We start from the raw sequence: 18,229 nt of genomic DNA, 5'->3' as shown, positions 1-18,229 counted from the left end.
TTAATGTGACCCTCCTGGAAGCGCCTTTGGCTGCGGCAGGCAAATGGGGCCTGCCCTGCCTCGCTCCTGCTGCTTCCGAGGCCGCCCCGGCTCCAGGGCAGYGACTCTCCCCTTGAGCAGGCCTTGAAGCACGTCAGCCGGCCGGGCACCGAGCCGCGCTCCATGGGCACATCCCATTTGCCTCCAAATCCGCAGGCCCTTCCGAGCAGGAGGGTGCTGAGGGAACATTGTTTCAGCAGGGGAAAATGCAGTGGGCAAACGTGTCGGAAAACGGGAATCCCGTGTTTTGTCCCGCGCCGCGCACGGGCGCTTCGTCGCCATGAGCATTCACAGCCCTCGGCTGTTCCCAAGGGATGTTTCACCTCCTCCACGTTGTTCCCAGTACCCTCCCGCTGCTGCCCASGCCGTGATGCCCTCAGCTCACGCACACGACTCACGGTAACTTCCACCCTTTGGTCACAGAGAGCGTGGCCCGGGTCCAAAACCTGCCCTGCTCCTCTGCAGCCACTGCCTCTTCCCCATGCTAATTTTACTCGCCCGAGTTGGGTTTATTTATTTATTTTTTGGTATTTCGTATTTGTCTCTTCCAGATGTTTTCAGGCAGTGTGTTTTTTTTTGTTGTTAAACTAATTCCATTCATGTTTTAAAAATTTATGAAAGCGCTAATAAAAATGTCAAAGTGGTAAAAATGTTAGCTTTTGCTCTGCTTTGATTAAATTTTGCAAACTGTTTTTGAATATTAAAAAGCAATATTTTTTTTATTCTCTCTCCCTCTCTCTTTCTCTCTAGAAGTGATTTGAGAGGCTTGTTGCATGGATATCACTCAGCAGGCTCATTTGCACTCCAGAACCTCAGTGCCATGCATCTCTATTAAATAACATAGACAAATTATTCTTTAAAGACACCAAACAAATTGTCACTTCTCTTGCATTAAACTGGAAGGAGGAGAGGCGGTGGGGAAGGAGGGGGGTGAACACAAAGGATTTTATCGCTTTTATTCAGCGCTTGGCTTTTTTTAATATCATGTATATTTTTTAATAATTGAGAAATCCATCGTAACTGGATTTGTTTAAACTTTTTATTAACAGGTCCATGTAAATTTTTGATTGCTGATTATTCAAATAATTGAACATTCCTCTGATGAAGAACGTTTTTATTTCTCTTATCAGCATAAATTGGCTATAGAGAAGAAAATAAAGCAGGGCTTGCTGCTGTGCTGCATCCCGCAGGGGTGGCTTTTGCAAGGGGACCTAGAGCTCCTCTTGTCTCACTGGAGGAGAGCGGTACTCCCTGCAACTTGTGTCTCAGCCGTGCCTGGGAAGGAGGTGCTTTATGCCACAGCACRCACGTTTTGAGAAGCTCCTGGTGTGTGTGTGGTGTCCTCCAAAAGCAGCGAGTGGTGGAGAGGCTGGAGCTGCTCATCCTCAGGGCATCGCGTCCGAGATGTCGYTGCCAGCTCCAAGGAACCCATTGCCAGCATTTATTTCTCCGTGGCCTCAGGGCAGCGCGTGTGAGTGGTGCTATGCTGTAGTCTTCCTCTTGAAAGGTTCAACTCAAGGCAGCAGCGCCTGCAGTTGCTGCACTGGGCGCAGGGACCCACCAGGATGTCCCGGCTGAGGCCAGCACGTGACGAGTGCCAGCACCGTGATCCTTCATGCTAACACTGCTGGATGTGTTCAGTGCTCCTGCCTGCCTCTCATTCATAGCGTAGAGCTTCATGTTGGCCTCGTTTCTGTTTGCGAGCCTCAGCCCACTCTTCTTGCTGTCATCTTGCTAAAACAGAGCTTTCCCAGCTTCATTTTTTTTCTTGATTTAAATGATCAGCTGCTTTTCTTTTTACCCTCTTCAGGAAATCATCGAGTTCCCTATCCTGAAGCTGAATGGCAGGACGATGGAGATCGAATCCACCTTTCACATGTATGTTCAGCCTGTGGTGCATCCCCAGCTTACGCCCTTCTGTACAGAGGTAAAGTGCAAAGGTTCCCTGGTGCGCTGAGAGTATCTCTGGGAAGCAGATTTCCATTGCACCAGGGGTTGGGATCACTTCCTCATGCTGCTGCTCCAAGGCATGGTGTTGTGCCAGCCTCGCGTTAAGGACAAGAGGAAACATCTTTATTATTGTGGTAGAGTTAAGCCTGTCTTAAGTATAGCCTTAAGACAGGCTTTGCTTTGGGTTCATAAGCAGCTCCAGTTATGGTTACCATCTATTTAAGAAGTTCAATTATTTATTTAACTAATGAATATATTCCTGGATGACCACAGAATTAAAATTCTAATGCCAAAGTAGAGAATGGTCGAGGTCCTGGAGCCTGTGAGCACTTCGTGGTTGTGCTCTGCTGCTCTTTGGTGGGGAATGTCAAAGAGAGCCTGGTCCAAAGGCAGTGTAGTACTGCTCCATGGTTCAGAGGCTCTAAATGACTCTCTTGTGAGCTTGCTTGTTGATTTGATGAGCTCCTCGGAATGGTAAGACATCCTACATCTCTATTTTTAAGACTCTTTTTTTGATGGTGTGCCTGTGGGGTTCGTGCAGTGCTTGCTGCAGAAGTGAGGTCTTGTTACTTGGTTACACTCATTGCTGAGGAGAGCTGCTTTGCTGAGATGCATCCAGCCTTCCCCAGATGCAGATGAGAGGATGAAGATGGCATGCAAGGAACAATTCCTTACAAATCAAAGGAATCATGGGAGTAGGAATATTATTTTTTCATTTCAGCACAAAGTTGACTGTTTCTGTAGGGGCACACTTCTTCCTTGCTGCAGGCGAGGAAGTTTTATAAGTTCCCTTTCCTCTCAGCTTTTTTCCCTGCTTCTCCACTGTTGAACTTTTGACCAGCCTAGGCACTAAAACACTGTATGGGGGGATCAGAGTACCCAGGTTCTTTGCATGCAGGACTGGGGCCATTGACACCAAGATGCATTTTTTACGACTTCAGTGGCTGCAGTGGGGCCCTCAGCAAACTCATCCCATGGGGGCCAACTTGATTAAATGACTTTTCTGTGGTAGCTGGAGCCCCCTCCAAGGCCAGTCAGACCCTTCCACATTTCTGCATTTTAAAAACAAATACTTTCCCTTCTTTCATTGTCCTGTAACTGAAAAAGAGGTGAAGGTATTATTTTATATAAATTTTTTGGGGAAAGAGAATCCAAAAAAACCTAAGTATAGACAATGAGAGAGGCTTTCAGCAAGCTGTACATGTGTGAAAATGGGGGGCTATAATGGAAAATCTTTTGCAAACTTATTCCTAGAAGGCTGGGCRACTACTTCAGCTGTCCTAACACACATGAGACTTGCTGAACACATGCTTGTGCAAATGTGTGCTGCGATCAGTTTTAAAGCTTGCACCTGATCTGTGTTAAGAGAYGTGTTATCTGATGGAGAAGGCTCCAAATGTGATTTTTGTATGTCATCTGGATTCTGGAGAAATCATTTCATCAATTAACTCCTAATGAAGTTTCATTTTGGAAAAATTCCTCTGTTTTGTCCTACCCCCAGTGCTGAAGGTTGCAAATTTGTTGCTGCATGAGAGTCTGCAAGCAAATTTGGAATTTATTTGGCGTGTTTTTGCAAGCTGAACGCAGTCTGAAGTCTGCTAGGGTGTCAGGAGGCACTAGGGGCTTGACACTGGGATTAGTGGCTTGGAGGTCCTCTGGACACCAACCATGTAGAGACATTGAGCCCATCTTAGGCTCCTTCACCGCCGTGCCACTTTCTCTATCTTCCCTTGCTCTTTGGAGCCAGGAAGCGTGGAGCAGGTAGTYGCCTCTCTGCAGGCTCCTGTGTGTGAAGGGATAGAGCGAAAGAGGCTGCGAGCTGAGCGGCATGTGCGGGTTGTGAATTTGCAGGAGCCCTGCACATAGGCATGGGCTTCGCTGCTCCCATCCCTCCTCTGCAGCTCAACTCCTGCCTGCTGTTGTGGGGACAGAGTGAAATAAAGAGGGACAGCTCTGAAGCCAGGTGAARTGGTCACAAAAAAAATCCCTCCAGGGCGTATCTGTGGCACGAGGTCGTCAAACAGACCAGGTTGGGGAACCTCTCTGCTATTAATAGTGTGTGTCAGGGAGTAATTGTAGCCTGGAGAATCCCAGCTCCTGAGCCCCGAGTGGCCGGTGCTGCTCAGTGCAGGGCATGGGCTGCGTGCTGCCTGGCTGCCAGGCTGCTCACAGCATCTCCTGCCTAGCCTGGCTTGGAAACGCTGTGCCAGGAAGCAGAGGTGAGCTGCCGTGCTGTGCATCTTATAAACAGCCACAAAAATACCATTCCTTACTTCTGTCTGCTTTTGTAAAGGCTGGAGTTGGCATAACACCCCCGATCAGGTGCCACTTGTCCCTGTACCACCCGATGTTGCTCCTACAGMAAATCCCCCCTCACTGCAGACCTCTGCTTCGCTCTTTCTTACTCTCTTCAGTTCTTCCTCCCTAGACCCCAGCTCTTGCCCCTGCCCGTGCTGAGCAAGAGAGCCTGGGCACCTCCGTGCAGGACGCAGAGCATCTCCCTCCCTTCAYACGTCCTTGCTGTCAATGGTGAGGAAAAGGTGCTGCCCGTGGGACACATTTTGGTGCTGGTGGTTTTGCTTGGCGTGCAGACAGCTCCGCGAGCTGCCCCGCTCCATGCCGCCGGCACCAGGGATGCGCAGTGAGGAGGAGGAGGGACGGAAGGGCCCTGGTGGGTCCTGGGGGAGAGAGCAGTGTGTGCAGCCACTGCCGGCACAGCTCCGGCCATCGGCTCAGCTGCTGCCTCAAAAACACCCTTTCTGCTAAATGCCAGTAAAGAGCTTTGTCTAGGCACCTCTACTTACAAAGGGTGAGATTTATTGGCCTCTTTCTCTACAAAGAAAGACCAGGGCCGATTATCAGATTGTACACCAGAGACAAGTGCTTATGTAATCAGCAAACTGTCTTGGAGTAGAAATACRATGATTTCCGAGATAAACTCCATAAACTCCGTAGGAAAGGCAGTAGTGTTGACGTTACACGGGAGCCTGTCYGCTCAGCTGCTTATTCCCCACCTCTCCCCGCCATTCACTGCCTTTACCAAGAAGCGACAAGGTTGCTGCATAAAGAGTAGGTGTGAGAGGATTGCTGGGGTCCCTTGACATGACTCCCAGGATCTGGAGCATAATTGGGTTTGTTTTCCATCTGAGGAAGACAGCAAGGTGTGGCAAGGGCGTAGTGCTTATGGGCACCTTCCCGGCAGCCCTTTGCTTTACTCTTGCCCTGAGTTGGCGCATGCCCTTGGCCAGGGGAGGCTTCCTCCGACATCCCACAGCAGACAATTCGCTCTGTAGCCCTCATCCTCTCCCCTTCCTCTTCACTTACCTCTGTGAAACAACAGCCCTTGAAGCCTGGTCATCAGGAGTGAAGTCACACTTATTCYGAGCGGATGGAAAGCACTTACAGGTAGCCAGAAGCTGCCCTCAGGTATAAAGCCTGGTCATGCCCCTTTGGAAGATGTAGTTAATCTGGTTGGTGCCTAAGAAAACTCACGCTGAGTGCTTAAGTGAAATGTTCCCTCTCCATGCAGTATGCTCATGGAGGCTTTTCATGCTACTCTGCTCTTTTTTAATGATTATTTTATATTGATTTTTTTTTCCCTGAAGGAACAGACAATAAAGGTACAAAAAGAAGAATGCCTTAACTTTTTTTATGTTCCCAAGTCCATGTGCTTCAGAGGATCACCAATCAGGATTTCCAGGAGCCTAGTTTTATGCTTTGATACTTTAGCAAAGCCGCAAGAGCAGATGATGCTGCGGGCGCACGATGCACCCAGCGCCAAGCTGGGTGTTCCTGGTGTGTATGACTGTGAACAGAGCAGGGAGGATGAGAGAGCAGCGATGGGGACCCTCTTGGGCAGCCTCTGGTCTGCACGGGGGCCATGGGACGGGTGGGCATCCCTCTGTACTGGGATGGGTGGTTCCTGCTGCGGGGCTCTTGGGTGTCTGCACGGCGGGCGCTCGGTTTGAGCGAGCTGGTACCTCCCTTGGCACTGCCGCCTGGGGACCGGTTGTGCCCCCCATCTTTGCTGGGGAAGGGGACACCAAGAAAATGAGCAAACAAGCTAGYGAGTGCTAAATACAGCTCCAAAGAGCCACGCGTTAATCTCTCTTAAATCTGTCTGTCTTCTGAGTATGRGAAATTCTGTAGGCAGCGGCTGTTACCCAATTAAAATGCAGATTAATATTAAAAAACAGTTTCTGGAATATAAAAGGTTGTCTGTATCCCTCTACTTCCTTAAGATTCCACCTAATAGTGACTTGATGAACTTCCGAAACCCACCTAGAGGAACTCTGCGTTCTTAAAATTAAAATACTTTCCCTAAAAGGTATATATTACTATTCCAAGGAAGTCACTATGAGAAAATAATCTTTSCACTTACAGCTTATTCAGTGAGTCAGGTATTTGGTATTCATTAAATGTAATTACAATTTAATTGAAGTTTAATCTTTTTTTTTTTCTTTCCTCCAAGTTCAGTGCTGTAAGCCAAGCAGCCAAAGAAACAGAGAGGCAGAAACAGCTCAGCTGGGTTCAGTTGCTGTGCATTTAATAGCAGAGCCCTGTGGTTTGGGACAGGGCTGATGTCTCCTGTCTTGAGGTCTCCTCTCCACCGGCCTCTGTGGCTTCTGGGGGGCTCGGGTGCCGGGTGCAGGTGAAGGGGCTGCGTTTGACCTTTCCTTTATGAAAAGGCGTGAGGAAAGTGCAATATATAGCGAAATACTGTAGTGTGTGCTTGTTTTAATAATGATTTTTTTAATTACTTGGGTGCATTGATGGCAAGCTACTGACCTCCGATATTCAATATGTTAAAAGACAGTTTTGTCGGTTGAAAGGTGGACAAAAGTTATTTGTTTTCTACGTGCCTCAAGCCATCCTGGGTACACCCAGGCAGAGACCCGTGAACCTGGGTGTTTTTGTGCCCGTGCCTACTTTTAAGCAGCTAAACAGTCCTGGAAGAGTCATTGGATTTAGCTGTTGGCAGCATGTGTCTCTAAGGAGCCCATTGGAAAAAACAGTTGCTCTAGTAGTCAGGAAGTACATACTCTTTTTTTGAGATTTCAGTTGTTTCAAGTACAGTAAGTCTTATCTGCAGCTTAAAATGCAGAAGAACGTTGTGATGGACAATCAGAAAACACGTGTGCTTGCTRCCCGGCACACGGTGGGTGAACGGATTCTCTACACTTCTCACCAACAGCAGTTTATTGTTTTTATCTAACATGATGCAGTTTTGGTGTCACCACGATAGCGGGGCAATGCCTGCGCATTGCCAATAGTTTCCTCTGCCCGTGCAAGTCGAAGCAACATCAAAATGGGAAGCCCCGTGTTGAAAAGGAGGCAGCAGGTCGGGCACCGCTGCAGCCCGCRGTGCGTCCTGCACTGACGGGAGCTGCTCCCTGGTGCCTGGCGTGGGTGGGAGCCCGGCTGCTCTGCTCTGTTGGGGATGAAGCTCTGCCCTTGCCTGTGGCTGGGACAGCTGCCGGCTCCATATCACCCACGAGGGTCACGGGAGCATCTGTTAATGCGGGAAGGAGGACAGCAGAGGAGATTTTCCAACCATCTTTTGAACGCTGCTCTGATTCCTGCTTTCTGTTTGTCTCTTGTTTCAGCTGACTGGGATTATTCAAGGCATGGTGGATGGGCAGCCCAGCCTCCAGCAAGTGCTCGAGGTGAGAAGAATAACCTGAGTTCCTGAACTCTGCCCTCGGATCCTGTCCTSCCCTCTCCAGCGCTCTCCCTGCACCCTCCCTTTTCTGAGAATCGAACCGCGTAATTTGACTATGATTACAGCTTCATTAGAATAACATTTGCTGTCATGTTGGTGACATGCTGCTGAGAGTATTGAACCATTGATCTGTCATCTCCAGCTGTTCATGTCAAGGGTACTGACAGGATATCCAAACTCCTGCCAGCAGATAGGAGAAGAGGCTATTCTTGCTTTAGCCAGTTTCAAAGCACCAAGGCGTGGATGGCTTGAGACCACTGCTCTGGTAGCTCTGCCTCCTTTTTCCTTCTGCTCCCTCAGCACCTTATTAAATTAATATTCTCTACCTATTTAAATGCTCAATAATACATGTAGTATAGAAGGAAAATGCCTCTAAAATCTAATCTGGAGGATGTGCGAATGCAGATATAGCCCTAATAATGCCATCTGCTTAATGTTGGATTCCTACAGCATTTAGGGCTTAATTAGCTTGGAAGTATTTCGCCGTCGATAGCTTTTGTTGGAAGTCAAATAGGGAAGGAAACCTCCTTAAGCAGAGCCTGCTCAGGCTGCACGTTGCTGTTCGATGCATTGTCTCTGTCAGGATTTCCATTGCTGTGTTACCTAATTGTTCCTAATCAGAATAATTGCAACAATTGCTTATGTGAGGAAATCAAATTAAAGGCTTTAAACTCCTCTGTGGCGACAGCACTTCATGGGCGCTCACCTCAGGGATTTTAGAAAGGTTCCAGCTGCTGTCCCTTGCTCCCTGGAGCCTTGTGCAGGGATGGATGTAGGATCTCAGCAATCCAAGGGAGGCAGAAGTGCCTTGCAGGGGCCGGAGGCCGGATGCTGCTTGGAGGGGAGCTCTCCCCAAGGGAGCTGTTCCCCAGCTGGTTGCAGAAAGAAGCCCTGTGCTCTGCTGCAAAGGCGGCAGCAGTGCCAAGAGGCTGAAGATGGCATTCCATGGAGGTGGCATCCACCTGCCAGGCCCTGCCCTGGTCCCTCATGCTCCTCAGGAGGTACTTGGCAGCAGTGCTTGTGCCTGCACCTGCCTCCAYGGGAGGTGCCTCCGGTTTGTTCAGGAGCTGCTGCAGTACCTCAAAAAACTGTTTACTCTTCCTACAAGAGTTTCCTATTGTGGAAACATTTCAGTGCGTTTTGGTATACATTTTCAGTACAATTAATATACCTGCAGCTTTCTAGATTTGAATAAGTTTTGGGCTAAAGGATTTTTTGTTAAAATGAAAATTAAAATTCAGTGAAATAAAAATAATCAAAATTTGGGGCATGATAGTTTTTTTCCTTAGGAATTCAAGGCATAAAGTGAGAGGAAAGAGCAGGGATTCCTCTTGCTGAAGCACAGGCAATGCTGTTTTGCAGCCCCTCTAGCAGCAGCCAGTTGCATGTCACCTGCCACCAAAGATTGCTGGCATCTCAAAGCAAGGACTTTAGTTAAGGTATTTATGATGAGGGTCTATTCTAGCTTAATTTTTCCTGATTAATCACTGTGGTGGATGCGCCTCTTCCAGATTAATGTAGCCCATTGCCACAGTGGATCCAGAACAAGTATCCCTATGGGGAAGTTGATCCAGAATATTGGATTCTCTTTAAATCCCCATTCTACCCTTCCCTGAACAGACTTGTGCTCAGAACTGTAAGGAGGGAAGAGACTCGGGCTATAAAGGAAGGACACACGGGCTTGGTTGTTACTGCCATGCAGGGCTCGTGCATGCCCAGTCCTTCCCCTTTGATCCATGTCCCCATTCCCCATTAAYTAGAGTACATGTGGATGCTGTAGATGAGGGGCACTGTCACTGAGTGCTTGTGTTCCCCCTTGTGCAAATCCAAGCAGATGATATGTTCTGCTGGCCGTTTCTCTTCAGTTCCCAGTCTGATACCCAGAGGGTCATAGTAGTAGTAGATGCTCTTGGTTTAGGCTCTACTTCCCACCTCTGTCCTGCATTAGAAAGCTTCAAGAAATAAGTAGGTTTCTCATCACTGGAAGGGGCTGAAGTTATGCTTCGCTACCAGCCCATTTGATATGAGAAGAAGAAAAGAGGAGAGTCGCCAGGTAATACTGCATCTGTATTGTCCCATTAGCRCTGCACAACTTCCAGCCTTCTATGAGCAGAGTTGCTGTGGTGTCTGATAAGATCATCTCTGCTCTGGTTGCCTGATGTCTCCTATCAGAAATCTTCAAAGGTCCAAACGTGCTGTTGTTGAGATGGCAAGCAGAGAGAGAAGAGAGAGAGGGAGAGGGGTGGATAAGATCACAATTTTCTTCTCTCTTGATTGCGAGCAGCTTATCTGAGTTTAACTGTTGTGGCTCGGTCTGCCTCTGCAAAAACTCATCCCCTTTTCTTGCCTTCTTTTCAGAGGGTTGACGAGTGGATGGCGAAGGAAGGCCTCTTAGATCCCAGCGTCAAGTCGATTTTTGTGACCTGTGGTGACTGGGATTTGAAAGTGATGTGAGTATGGAAGGGGAGGGAGATTTTCTCGACTTTCTTGCTTTATGCTTGCCTGTAGTGTGTACATCTTTGCAAACATTTCCTGCCTGCAAAAAAAAATCCTCTTTCCACCTTAGATTGCTGTGGCTGCTACAGACTAGTATGATTTCACAGATCTCTAATTTGGTGGAGAAGGRTGGAAGATGCTCATCTCTTGTCCCCATTTTGTTCCTTCCCTGTTAATTGTGCTGCAGCCTTGGCTGTGKTTAGCACCTTGTGGGTGTTTGGTGGAGAGCTGTGGCTGAGAAGCCTCCCAGTGCTCTTCATGCTGGCCTTGATTCCTGCAGTGGTTCCTCTTCGTTTCCAAGCCTCTTGMATCCACGAGCCTCACACCGTCTCTAGTATTTGTTTCTATGTGAATCATTGTTTATCTCACATAATGAAGAGTGGAGGAGGGTTGCTTAATTAAAAAAGGTAGGTGCTAGGCATATTGTAAGTTCAGTGTCTAGGATRTTCCCTGTAGAGTTGCTTTCATACTCAAGAAGACTTTAAACCAGTGGTTTGTCATGTTTCCTCTTTTACCTGTTATACTTGCCAAGGAGAAGAGGCCGTTGCTCTTATTTCTGACTTTTCAGAAATGTTCTTGTTCTGACTTTTCTGAATGCTTCAATCTAAATTTCATCTGGGGAGACCGGATGGACAAAAAGTTACCCCTTTTCTCAGCAGATTGTGGTGCCTGACATCTCCTCAGGGAATAAAGAGGATTAAATTTCCTATGCAGAAACAAGAGTAAGGATGGGTGTCTCCAGCTGTGAACAGAAGTCTTGGTCTTGCTGTACAGCTAAATCAAGCAGTGGTCCTTATCCGACTTTCACATGAACGGCTTTCTCTTTGCCATCTTAGTGCATTAACTGTATGCAAAGTGCAGAGCAGTCTTTGGAGAGAAAATTAAAGCCAAGTTGGGCACTCTTTATCAGTGTTCTTATCACTGAGGTCGTGCTTATCAGCTGGGCAACAATATCTAGAGTTCCAGGTGGGAGCCTGCACTGGAATCTGCAGGTGCTGTTGTACATGCATGTCTCATTATGAAAATAGATGGACCTGCAGCCTAAAAAGTTGATTAAAAAAATAAAGGAGTTMAAAAGTCAAAGAATTAGATTAGTCTAATCTGAAAGGTGCTTGCAGATCAGTGTCACATTGTGCTGAATTCCCTTGGATTCCTATAATCTCTCCTCAGCTTTTTATTTCCTTAGAGTGCTGGGTAAAGACTCTTGTTGTTATCACATCGATAAAGCTTGGGCTTGACATATCCAATGTTAAACTGACATCCACAACTCGTTAGTAGTGTTACTTGGTTTTCACTTTGACATTGGTTTCCCCAAGTCTGAAGCCTGAATAAGCTGCACACAGCCTGGGAGCAATCAGCACTGGTTCCTTCCTGCAGAGTGGTCTTTGTAGAGTGGCAGCTCCTCGCCTGCTCCTGGCGTGATTAGGGAGACAGGAGGACCGGAGTGGCAGCGCAGGCCCTCGTGGAGAGGGGAGATTTGCCATGYTCCAAACAGGAGGGTGGCACGCTAGCTTTGAGTCGAAAGCTGGGTGTTTGTTGGGACCATGTCCAAAGCTGGTGTCTGAGTGTATTTCCCCAATTCCTGCATAATTGGTTTAAACTAAAAGTGGGGCTTCTTTTTCTTTACATTTCATGTTAAAAGTTTCTTAGAGGCCCACACAAAGACAGCTGAAGAATGTGCTGAACTCTTTATTTCTCATCTGTTTTCTCAGCTTTTTACTCCTGCATTGTTGTCCTGAGAGTTCCGATTACTGCTTTTGGTGATATTTGTGAGGAACAGAATTGCGACCTGCTTGTGCATGAAACCCATCTTTCGACCCCTTCCACTGTGGGATAAGGGTCCCCAGCTAGTGGCATCCTAACTTGGTATCTGTATAGAGCAGGCAACCTCTGAGGGCTTTTGCTTCAGAGCTCTGCAGTGGATAAAAGGGTGACTGTGTCTTCTCTGCTGAGAGCTGCTGGTTTTTCTCCCTGACTCAGTAAAAGGGAGTAAAAAGTTCCTGATTCCTGCTAYGCCACTTGTCCTGGGGCTTGAAACACAGTTTGTCCTGCAGATGCTCCTATTATCGCAATTGCCTGCGATCCTTAGAAGTGAGTGAATTGCTCTCTTGTCTTCCTTACTTTTAAAACATCATGTTTACCTTGCATCAAAACAGCTAGCTGCAAACTCCTCCTTTTGCTCCTAGATTTCTCTATCCTTGGCTGAGTAGTTTTGCTACTAAAGTACCAGACAAGACATAACTGAAGATCTGCCCCACTGCTGATGAGCTGTGGGTGTTGTGGGGCGAACGGGCCAGCAGGACATGCAGTTCTTGAGCTGAGATACTTGATTCCCCGTTTGCAGCAGCCTCTCGCATGGATTGTGCCTTACTAGTCAGCTGGAAAAGAAGACTCCACTCCTGGCCATGAAGTTGCAGAGAGTGGTTCATTTCTCCCTCTTCTTTATTTTTTTTTTTAAGAACTATTAACATGAGAGTTCAATCCTGAAGCATCTCCAGGGCAAAGCAGAAAATACATTTYGTGTTTGCAGCCACATGGATACAGGGCGCCGGGGTGCAGCCGTTTGGTGAGCAGCACATCCCGCCGCCGATTGGGTGTAGCAGCGTGGAGCATCACATCTGATTAGTGCTGTGCCAGTGAATGAGGCTTGAGTGAGGACTCCCTGCCAGCTCTGACTTGTCTCATTTCCCATTACTTTTATCCGTCACCACAAATGCCGAGTCTCCCTCCTGAACTAATTAAGTTTGTGTGTGTTTAGACACATTGCCAAATAGGGTTTAGCAAAGCAGAACTGAGCATCTCTTTTTAAACAGGGAAGCCACGGAGCTGAAACAAGGCTGTTCAGACAAGAAGATACAGCATCAGGGATGTGGAACGTCTAGGAAATATTCCAGGGAATCACCCTGTACTTTCCTAGGAGGCTGACAGTGTAGTTGGAGCCCTTTTTTGCTATGTGAAGACTACACACTTGGCACTGCGGGCACTGGGGTGGCAGGAAGGGAGGTGGGTAGCTACTTGTCTAAGGTTGCTGGAGTGTGTTCTTGGCAACATTGCAGAATTAAAAAAATGTATTCCAGTGGAATTCAGGAAAGGGAGGTGAGATGTTCCTAGAAGGACAAGCTCCTTGCTCTGGGGTAGACATGCCTGCTGGAACCTGCTTCAGGTGCTTGCAGACTGTGACCAGGGTTGGAGGTGGGAAGGAGTAGTGCAAACCATCTAGTTCATAGACAGCCCCATAAGTATTCGTGGCTTCAGAAGTGCTGGTCCTGTGGCACTTCACTGGGTTTCTTGCACTCCCAGTGAAGGCTCAACTCGCTGCTTAAACACAGCCCTCCAGAGTGGAGTCTTGATGTGTTCCAAGCCTTTGCCATCTGGCATGTGAGCAAGTTTAGGAGGAGAGAGATGTGATAACATGTGGGAGTGCAAGAGGTGAGGGTGGAAGGCAGTTGTTGGCCAGGATGCTAACATGAGTGTCTCTTGCTCTTGCTGATGGGAGATTGTAGAGACAGCATACTGTCCTCTGTGCTTGGTAGTCCCTGCTGAGGGCACAGCGCTCAGTTCCACTCATACTGCTTCAGAAATGCAATGCTGCCCCGTTCTGAAGGCCCCAGTGTGGCAGTGCTTCCTGCTGGGAGGCAGGTCTGCTCATTGCTGTGCTGCTGCTCTTCTCAGAAAGATCCTTAGCTTAGTTGCAACTGCTTTTGGCATCCAGTGGCATTTGGASCTGTAGCATTTGAGATGGAAACTCAGCTGTGAAGCCTCTGCTTGGCTCAGGGGTCTTCAGAGATTGAGGCACTGTGGGATTCAGGCTTTTCCTGCACACTGCTTTCTTGGAAGGCCACAGAAGTGTTTTTATCTGTGTCCCTCTGCCATCTGGGAACACGGGCGCTAGTGAGCTGGGTGCCAGGAAAGGGACACCAAGCATCTGGGAATGGTTTATGGAGATTCAGCACATGAGAAAAGGTCCCCAGCCCTGCCACCAAAGGCTGCATCGTGCTGTGTGTGACATCCCACGGAGAGTCCCTGTGCCGTGACTGGGTCGCTGCCAYGAGAGCCCATTGCATGAGAGGGCTGAGAAGCTGAATCCTGAGCCTCCCTCGCCGTGCTTGGCTTAGCCRGTGTTCAGTACTGGATGTGCGTGATCCAGGCTGGAATGGGGGAGACAGCAGCTCTCCTCCCACCCCTCCCCTTCCCTCTTGTTAAGATGCAATTTCTTTAATGAGGAAAAACCTCTTGAGTGGGAACATCACCTTTCTGAAGGCTTGTTCTGACAAGGCAGTTCAAGCCGACAGAGGCGCATATCAACTTCAGCAAATATCAGTCACTCATTACAGAGCCTCGTCTCCCCCCACCTCCAGCAACACCCTCCGTTCCCAGACAAGGAAATGAATCATACTCCTGCTCTTGAATACATCATGACAGTCGTGGGTCTAATGAGAGAGGGCCATTCATTCTGGGTGGAAAGTTCCCTGTGTCGACACAGAGATGTTATTAATTAAAGAGAGCTACCTGAAGCAAGAGATGAAAGGAGCACCAGACCTGCCAAGCTAACATATGAGTGGGGATACAGCCTCGTTAGGCACACGGTCCTCGGCCCTTGGAGTGCTCAGCAAGAGGATTGCTTTAGCCTGTTGCAAGGAGCTATCCTCGAAGTTTAGAAGCTCCAGAGCCAGATTCAGACCTGGTCTGCACTTCATCCTGCACCCAGGATGGGGCTGCCACTAAGCAAATTGGGGCTGCCATTAAGCAAATTGCATTGATGGGGTATTGGGTAATGGGGGTAACGTAGCTCTGAAGGGCTGAGGGAGCTGCTGACTGTGGGTGATTTTAGTGGAAAGAGGGTGCTGGGTGTCAGCTAGGGTTGAGTCCTTGGATTGTAGATGCTTTAACCTGGTTTATCTCTCCTAAAATGTCCAAGTGCTTCCCGCCGTGTATAGAAACGTTCTGCCTCCTCTTTAAGTGCGATGTGAATTAATCTTGGCAATAAAAGACAGGTGTTTACTGTGCGTTTGGCTACAGAGCTGAGATGCAATGAGGTTAAGTGATATGCCTGTGGATACGCCTGCAGTCAGAGACRGAGAGAGGGGCTGGAGCCAGATCTGCTGGAGCTTAGTGCAGCACCCTGATGTCGAGAGCATCCGTTAATCCTCGTCCTCCCTCAAGTTTTGGGTAATTCTGCAAACACAGTGGACATAAGCAGATAGGTAAAAATGCATACAGACTGTGCTGTCTGTACTTCTGATATGAAGATGCTTGTACTGCACTTACTGCGGGAGATTAGAACATGCTAATTTATTTCTTTACAGGAAACTACTGCTCAGAAGTTTTTTATTTTGCTAAATAAGTGGTAAAAGGCAAGTGCTCTCTAATATAGTGATAAAACACTGTGTAGTGTCTTGAAGTGTTTATAGCCCGTGGTGCACTTTCTAGGTTGCGTATTAGTAAATTCTGAGCAGTGAATTATACCACTGCTTAATTTTATCTTAGCTTTTAATCCTTTCTATGTGGAAGGAACAGAATGGTTGCAGTCCTTCTCAGACCGGGCTCTGAGTGGAGCGAGTGAGTTGGTCTTTCCAGCCGCTCTGCTCTGGAGGCTTCATTTGGGATCTGCCTAAGGTCATGAGTGAAGAAGGTCTGATGGTCTTAGTGTCCCTCGTGCAGGCTGTTCTTTAGGCCAGAAGCAGGAGGACTTTGGCAATCTCTGCTTGAGGGAGAAGTTGCAGCGAGCTGCTAAATTGAGTGACTGGGGCCACCGGAGCTGGGGGGAGAGGCAGAAAGAGCCCAGAGTGGGACTGGTGGGATGGCCGCAGGGCRGGAGCTGTTTTCTGAGCGTGACTTGGGAGAATAATAGGGAAGAACAGGTAACTGAAAAATGATGGAGTAACCTAAGCCTGAAAACAGTTGAATTCCCAACTAGCATCTTGATAAGTGTTTTCTTTTACTGTTTTTAGTGGAAATCATTTTTTTCCTGATAAAGCCCTATAGTTGATCCTTTCACATGGTTACATTGGCTCTAGGAAGAGGGTGGTGAACCTGTGGTGCAGGGATGGGCCTGAGTATGCAGGGTCAAGAACCTTTTGAGTCAGCTTTGCTGCCTGGAGTTGTTCATGCAATTACCTCCTGAAGTGCATTGCCTGAGCTAAGCAAGGGAGCATTATGAGCATGCTCCTCTCCAGCACTTACAGGGAGTAACACTGACCCCATTTGCTTCTGTGACCCTGCAGGCTGGCTTTTTGTTTTTGAAAGGAAATGATATCACTTATGCAAAATAAATTCTAATTTTTTAGGTTTCTCCCACTGTACGGTTTTATTTAAATGAGTGTAGCAAGCTTGACTTTCATTATCCTTCTGCAGAGGTTTTGCTGGCTGCCTCCTGTGCCTGCCTTTGTTTGAAGTCCATTAAATGCATGAGAACTGCTGCAAGTTGTGTTGTCTGAGATGTGTGGCTCTGGGAATGCCTCTGGGGTAAGCGTTGGACATGAAGTCTTTGCAGGGGGATCACCATGACGTGCACTCCCACCTTCAGGTCCACTGGCTCTCTGGCGCATGATAGCAAAGACTTGTGCTGAATTTGGGGTAATAGTGGTCACAGATTTGGTCATAGCAAAGACTTTTGCTGTATGTGGGGTTACAGTGGTCACAGATTTGGCGGGCTGTGATGCTTAATGCACCATGTGGACTATGGGCTCTGCTACTTGCAAATTAGGACCAAAGACCTTGGATGCCATGTGAAAGATGATCCGAAACTTGGAGGAAAATTGTGATGTGGGGGGAATAAGACTGGCATTGCAAGGAATTCTTTATTTCCAGCAATGAACCATTGGAATGGGGTAGTCAATGAATATTGTGTGTTTTTCATCATTGAGTAACATAATTCAAAATTTCTTGTAGTACCAAATGGTCTCAGCTCCATCTGTTTATACAGTAAGGACAATCATTCCCTCAACAGGAGGAATTTCAAAGGTGAAGTCCATACCCAGTGCTATACTGAAYTGAGGCAAAATGTCTTAAAAATTGAGGGGTCTATATTGAATATTCCGTCAAAAGCATAACCCCCAGTCTTCTCTGCCTGTAGAGAAACCCCTATAACAGCAGCTCAACGTCATGGTTTTTCTGYGCCCTTGGGAACTGAAAATGCTGCTGGACTTGAGGGCTGAAGAGGATAAACCTCTGAACGGCTGGAGGGCCCGAGTCATGTTGTCTGCAGCATGTGTGAGAAAACAGTTTTGTAAACTGGGAATTTCCTTTATTGCTCTGAATGGTTTAATTCTCAAGCRCTGGCCAGCCAAGGCTCAAATGTCAGCTTTCTCCTGCTGGATCTCAGCTCTTCTGGCTTCCAGACCCAAGCCAGGCGGTTGCGTATGGGCATCAGCACAGCTTTCCCAGTGGCCTGGCTGGGAAGAGCTCTCTCATGGCTTCTCTGGCTAAAGAGCTCTGCTTSAAAAATACAGCTAGCCTGGGAGCAGCGTCTTTCCCCTTTCGCTCGCTCTGTTCAACCCTTGTGCAGCTCAGCAGCTTGCTCGAAAGCATTTTATTTGTTTGCAAGTTTGTTTCCTGTTGGGAGCCATTTTCCTAGATGGGTTCAGTCCCTTTCTTCCTGAGGCTCCTAGCTGGCAAAGACCTACTGGGCCATCTTGAGGTCATCCCTGGTATTTTCCCTCCAGCAGAATCTCCTGTGCATTGTCCAGCTGAGTGACCGTATCCCAAAGAGTGGACCAGGGTGTGTGCAGGGCGCTTGGGAGCATGTGGGAGCTGCAGATTCCCTTTCTGAGTTAATCCATTCCACTCTGGAGTTGCTGTTTTCTGTGTTTGGCTGGGGAGTTGTCCTCAGCTTGGTGGTCCAAAGATGATGTCTTATGGATAGAGATTCCCAAGGCCCAGGTCTTGACRGTGACAGGAGGCAAGTGAAGCTGTGAGAAGAAAACAGGGGGATGGAGAAGGAAGGAGCAGGGAGATGTGCTAGCAGAGGAGCTCACACTCTATCAGGATTTTGTCCTGCCTACATCTCACCAGCTTTGTTCT

At 47.9% G+C, this 18,229-nt stretch overlaps 1 protein-coding gene across 1 annotated transcript in view; it reads left to right on the top strand.

Annotated features, from left to right (window-relative positions):
* Positions 1-18,229, top strand: part of ERI3 (ERI1 exoribonuclease family member 3) — a 114,903-nt gene that overhangs the window by 11,965 nt on the left and 84,709 nt on the right. Inside the window, exons 2-4 of the mRNA XM_026033384.1 lie at positions 1,850-1,966; positions 7,596-7,655; positions 10,070-10,161. Coding sequence (XP_025889169.1) covers positions 1,850-1,966; positions 7,596-7,655; positions 10,070-10,161 — 269 coding nt within the window. The remainder of the gene's footprint in view (positions 1-1,849; positions 1,967-7,595; positions 7,656-10,069; positions 10,162-18,229) is intronic.

This window comes from Nothoprocta perdicaria, unplaced genomic scaffold, assembly GCF_003342845.1.
Source record: "Nothoprocta perdicaria isolate Ctin4 unplaced genomic scaffold, notPer1 scaffold_0, whole genome shotgun sequence".
In the NCBI taxonomy this organism is placed as follows: Eukaryota; Metazoa; Chordata; class Aves; order Tinamiformes; family Tinamidae; genus Nothoprocta; species Nothoprocta perdicaria.
The sequence above is the reverse complement of the archived record's forward strand: the minus strand, read 5'-3'. Positions and strand labels throughout refer to the sequence as shown.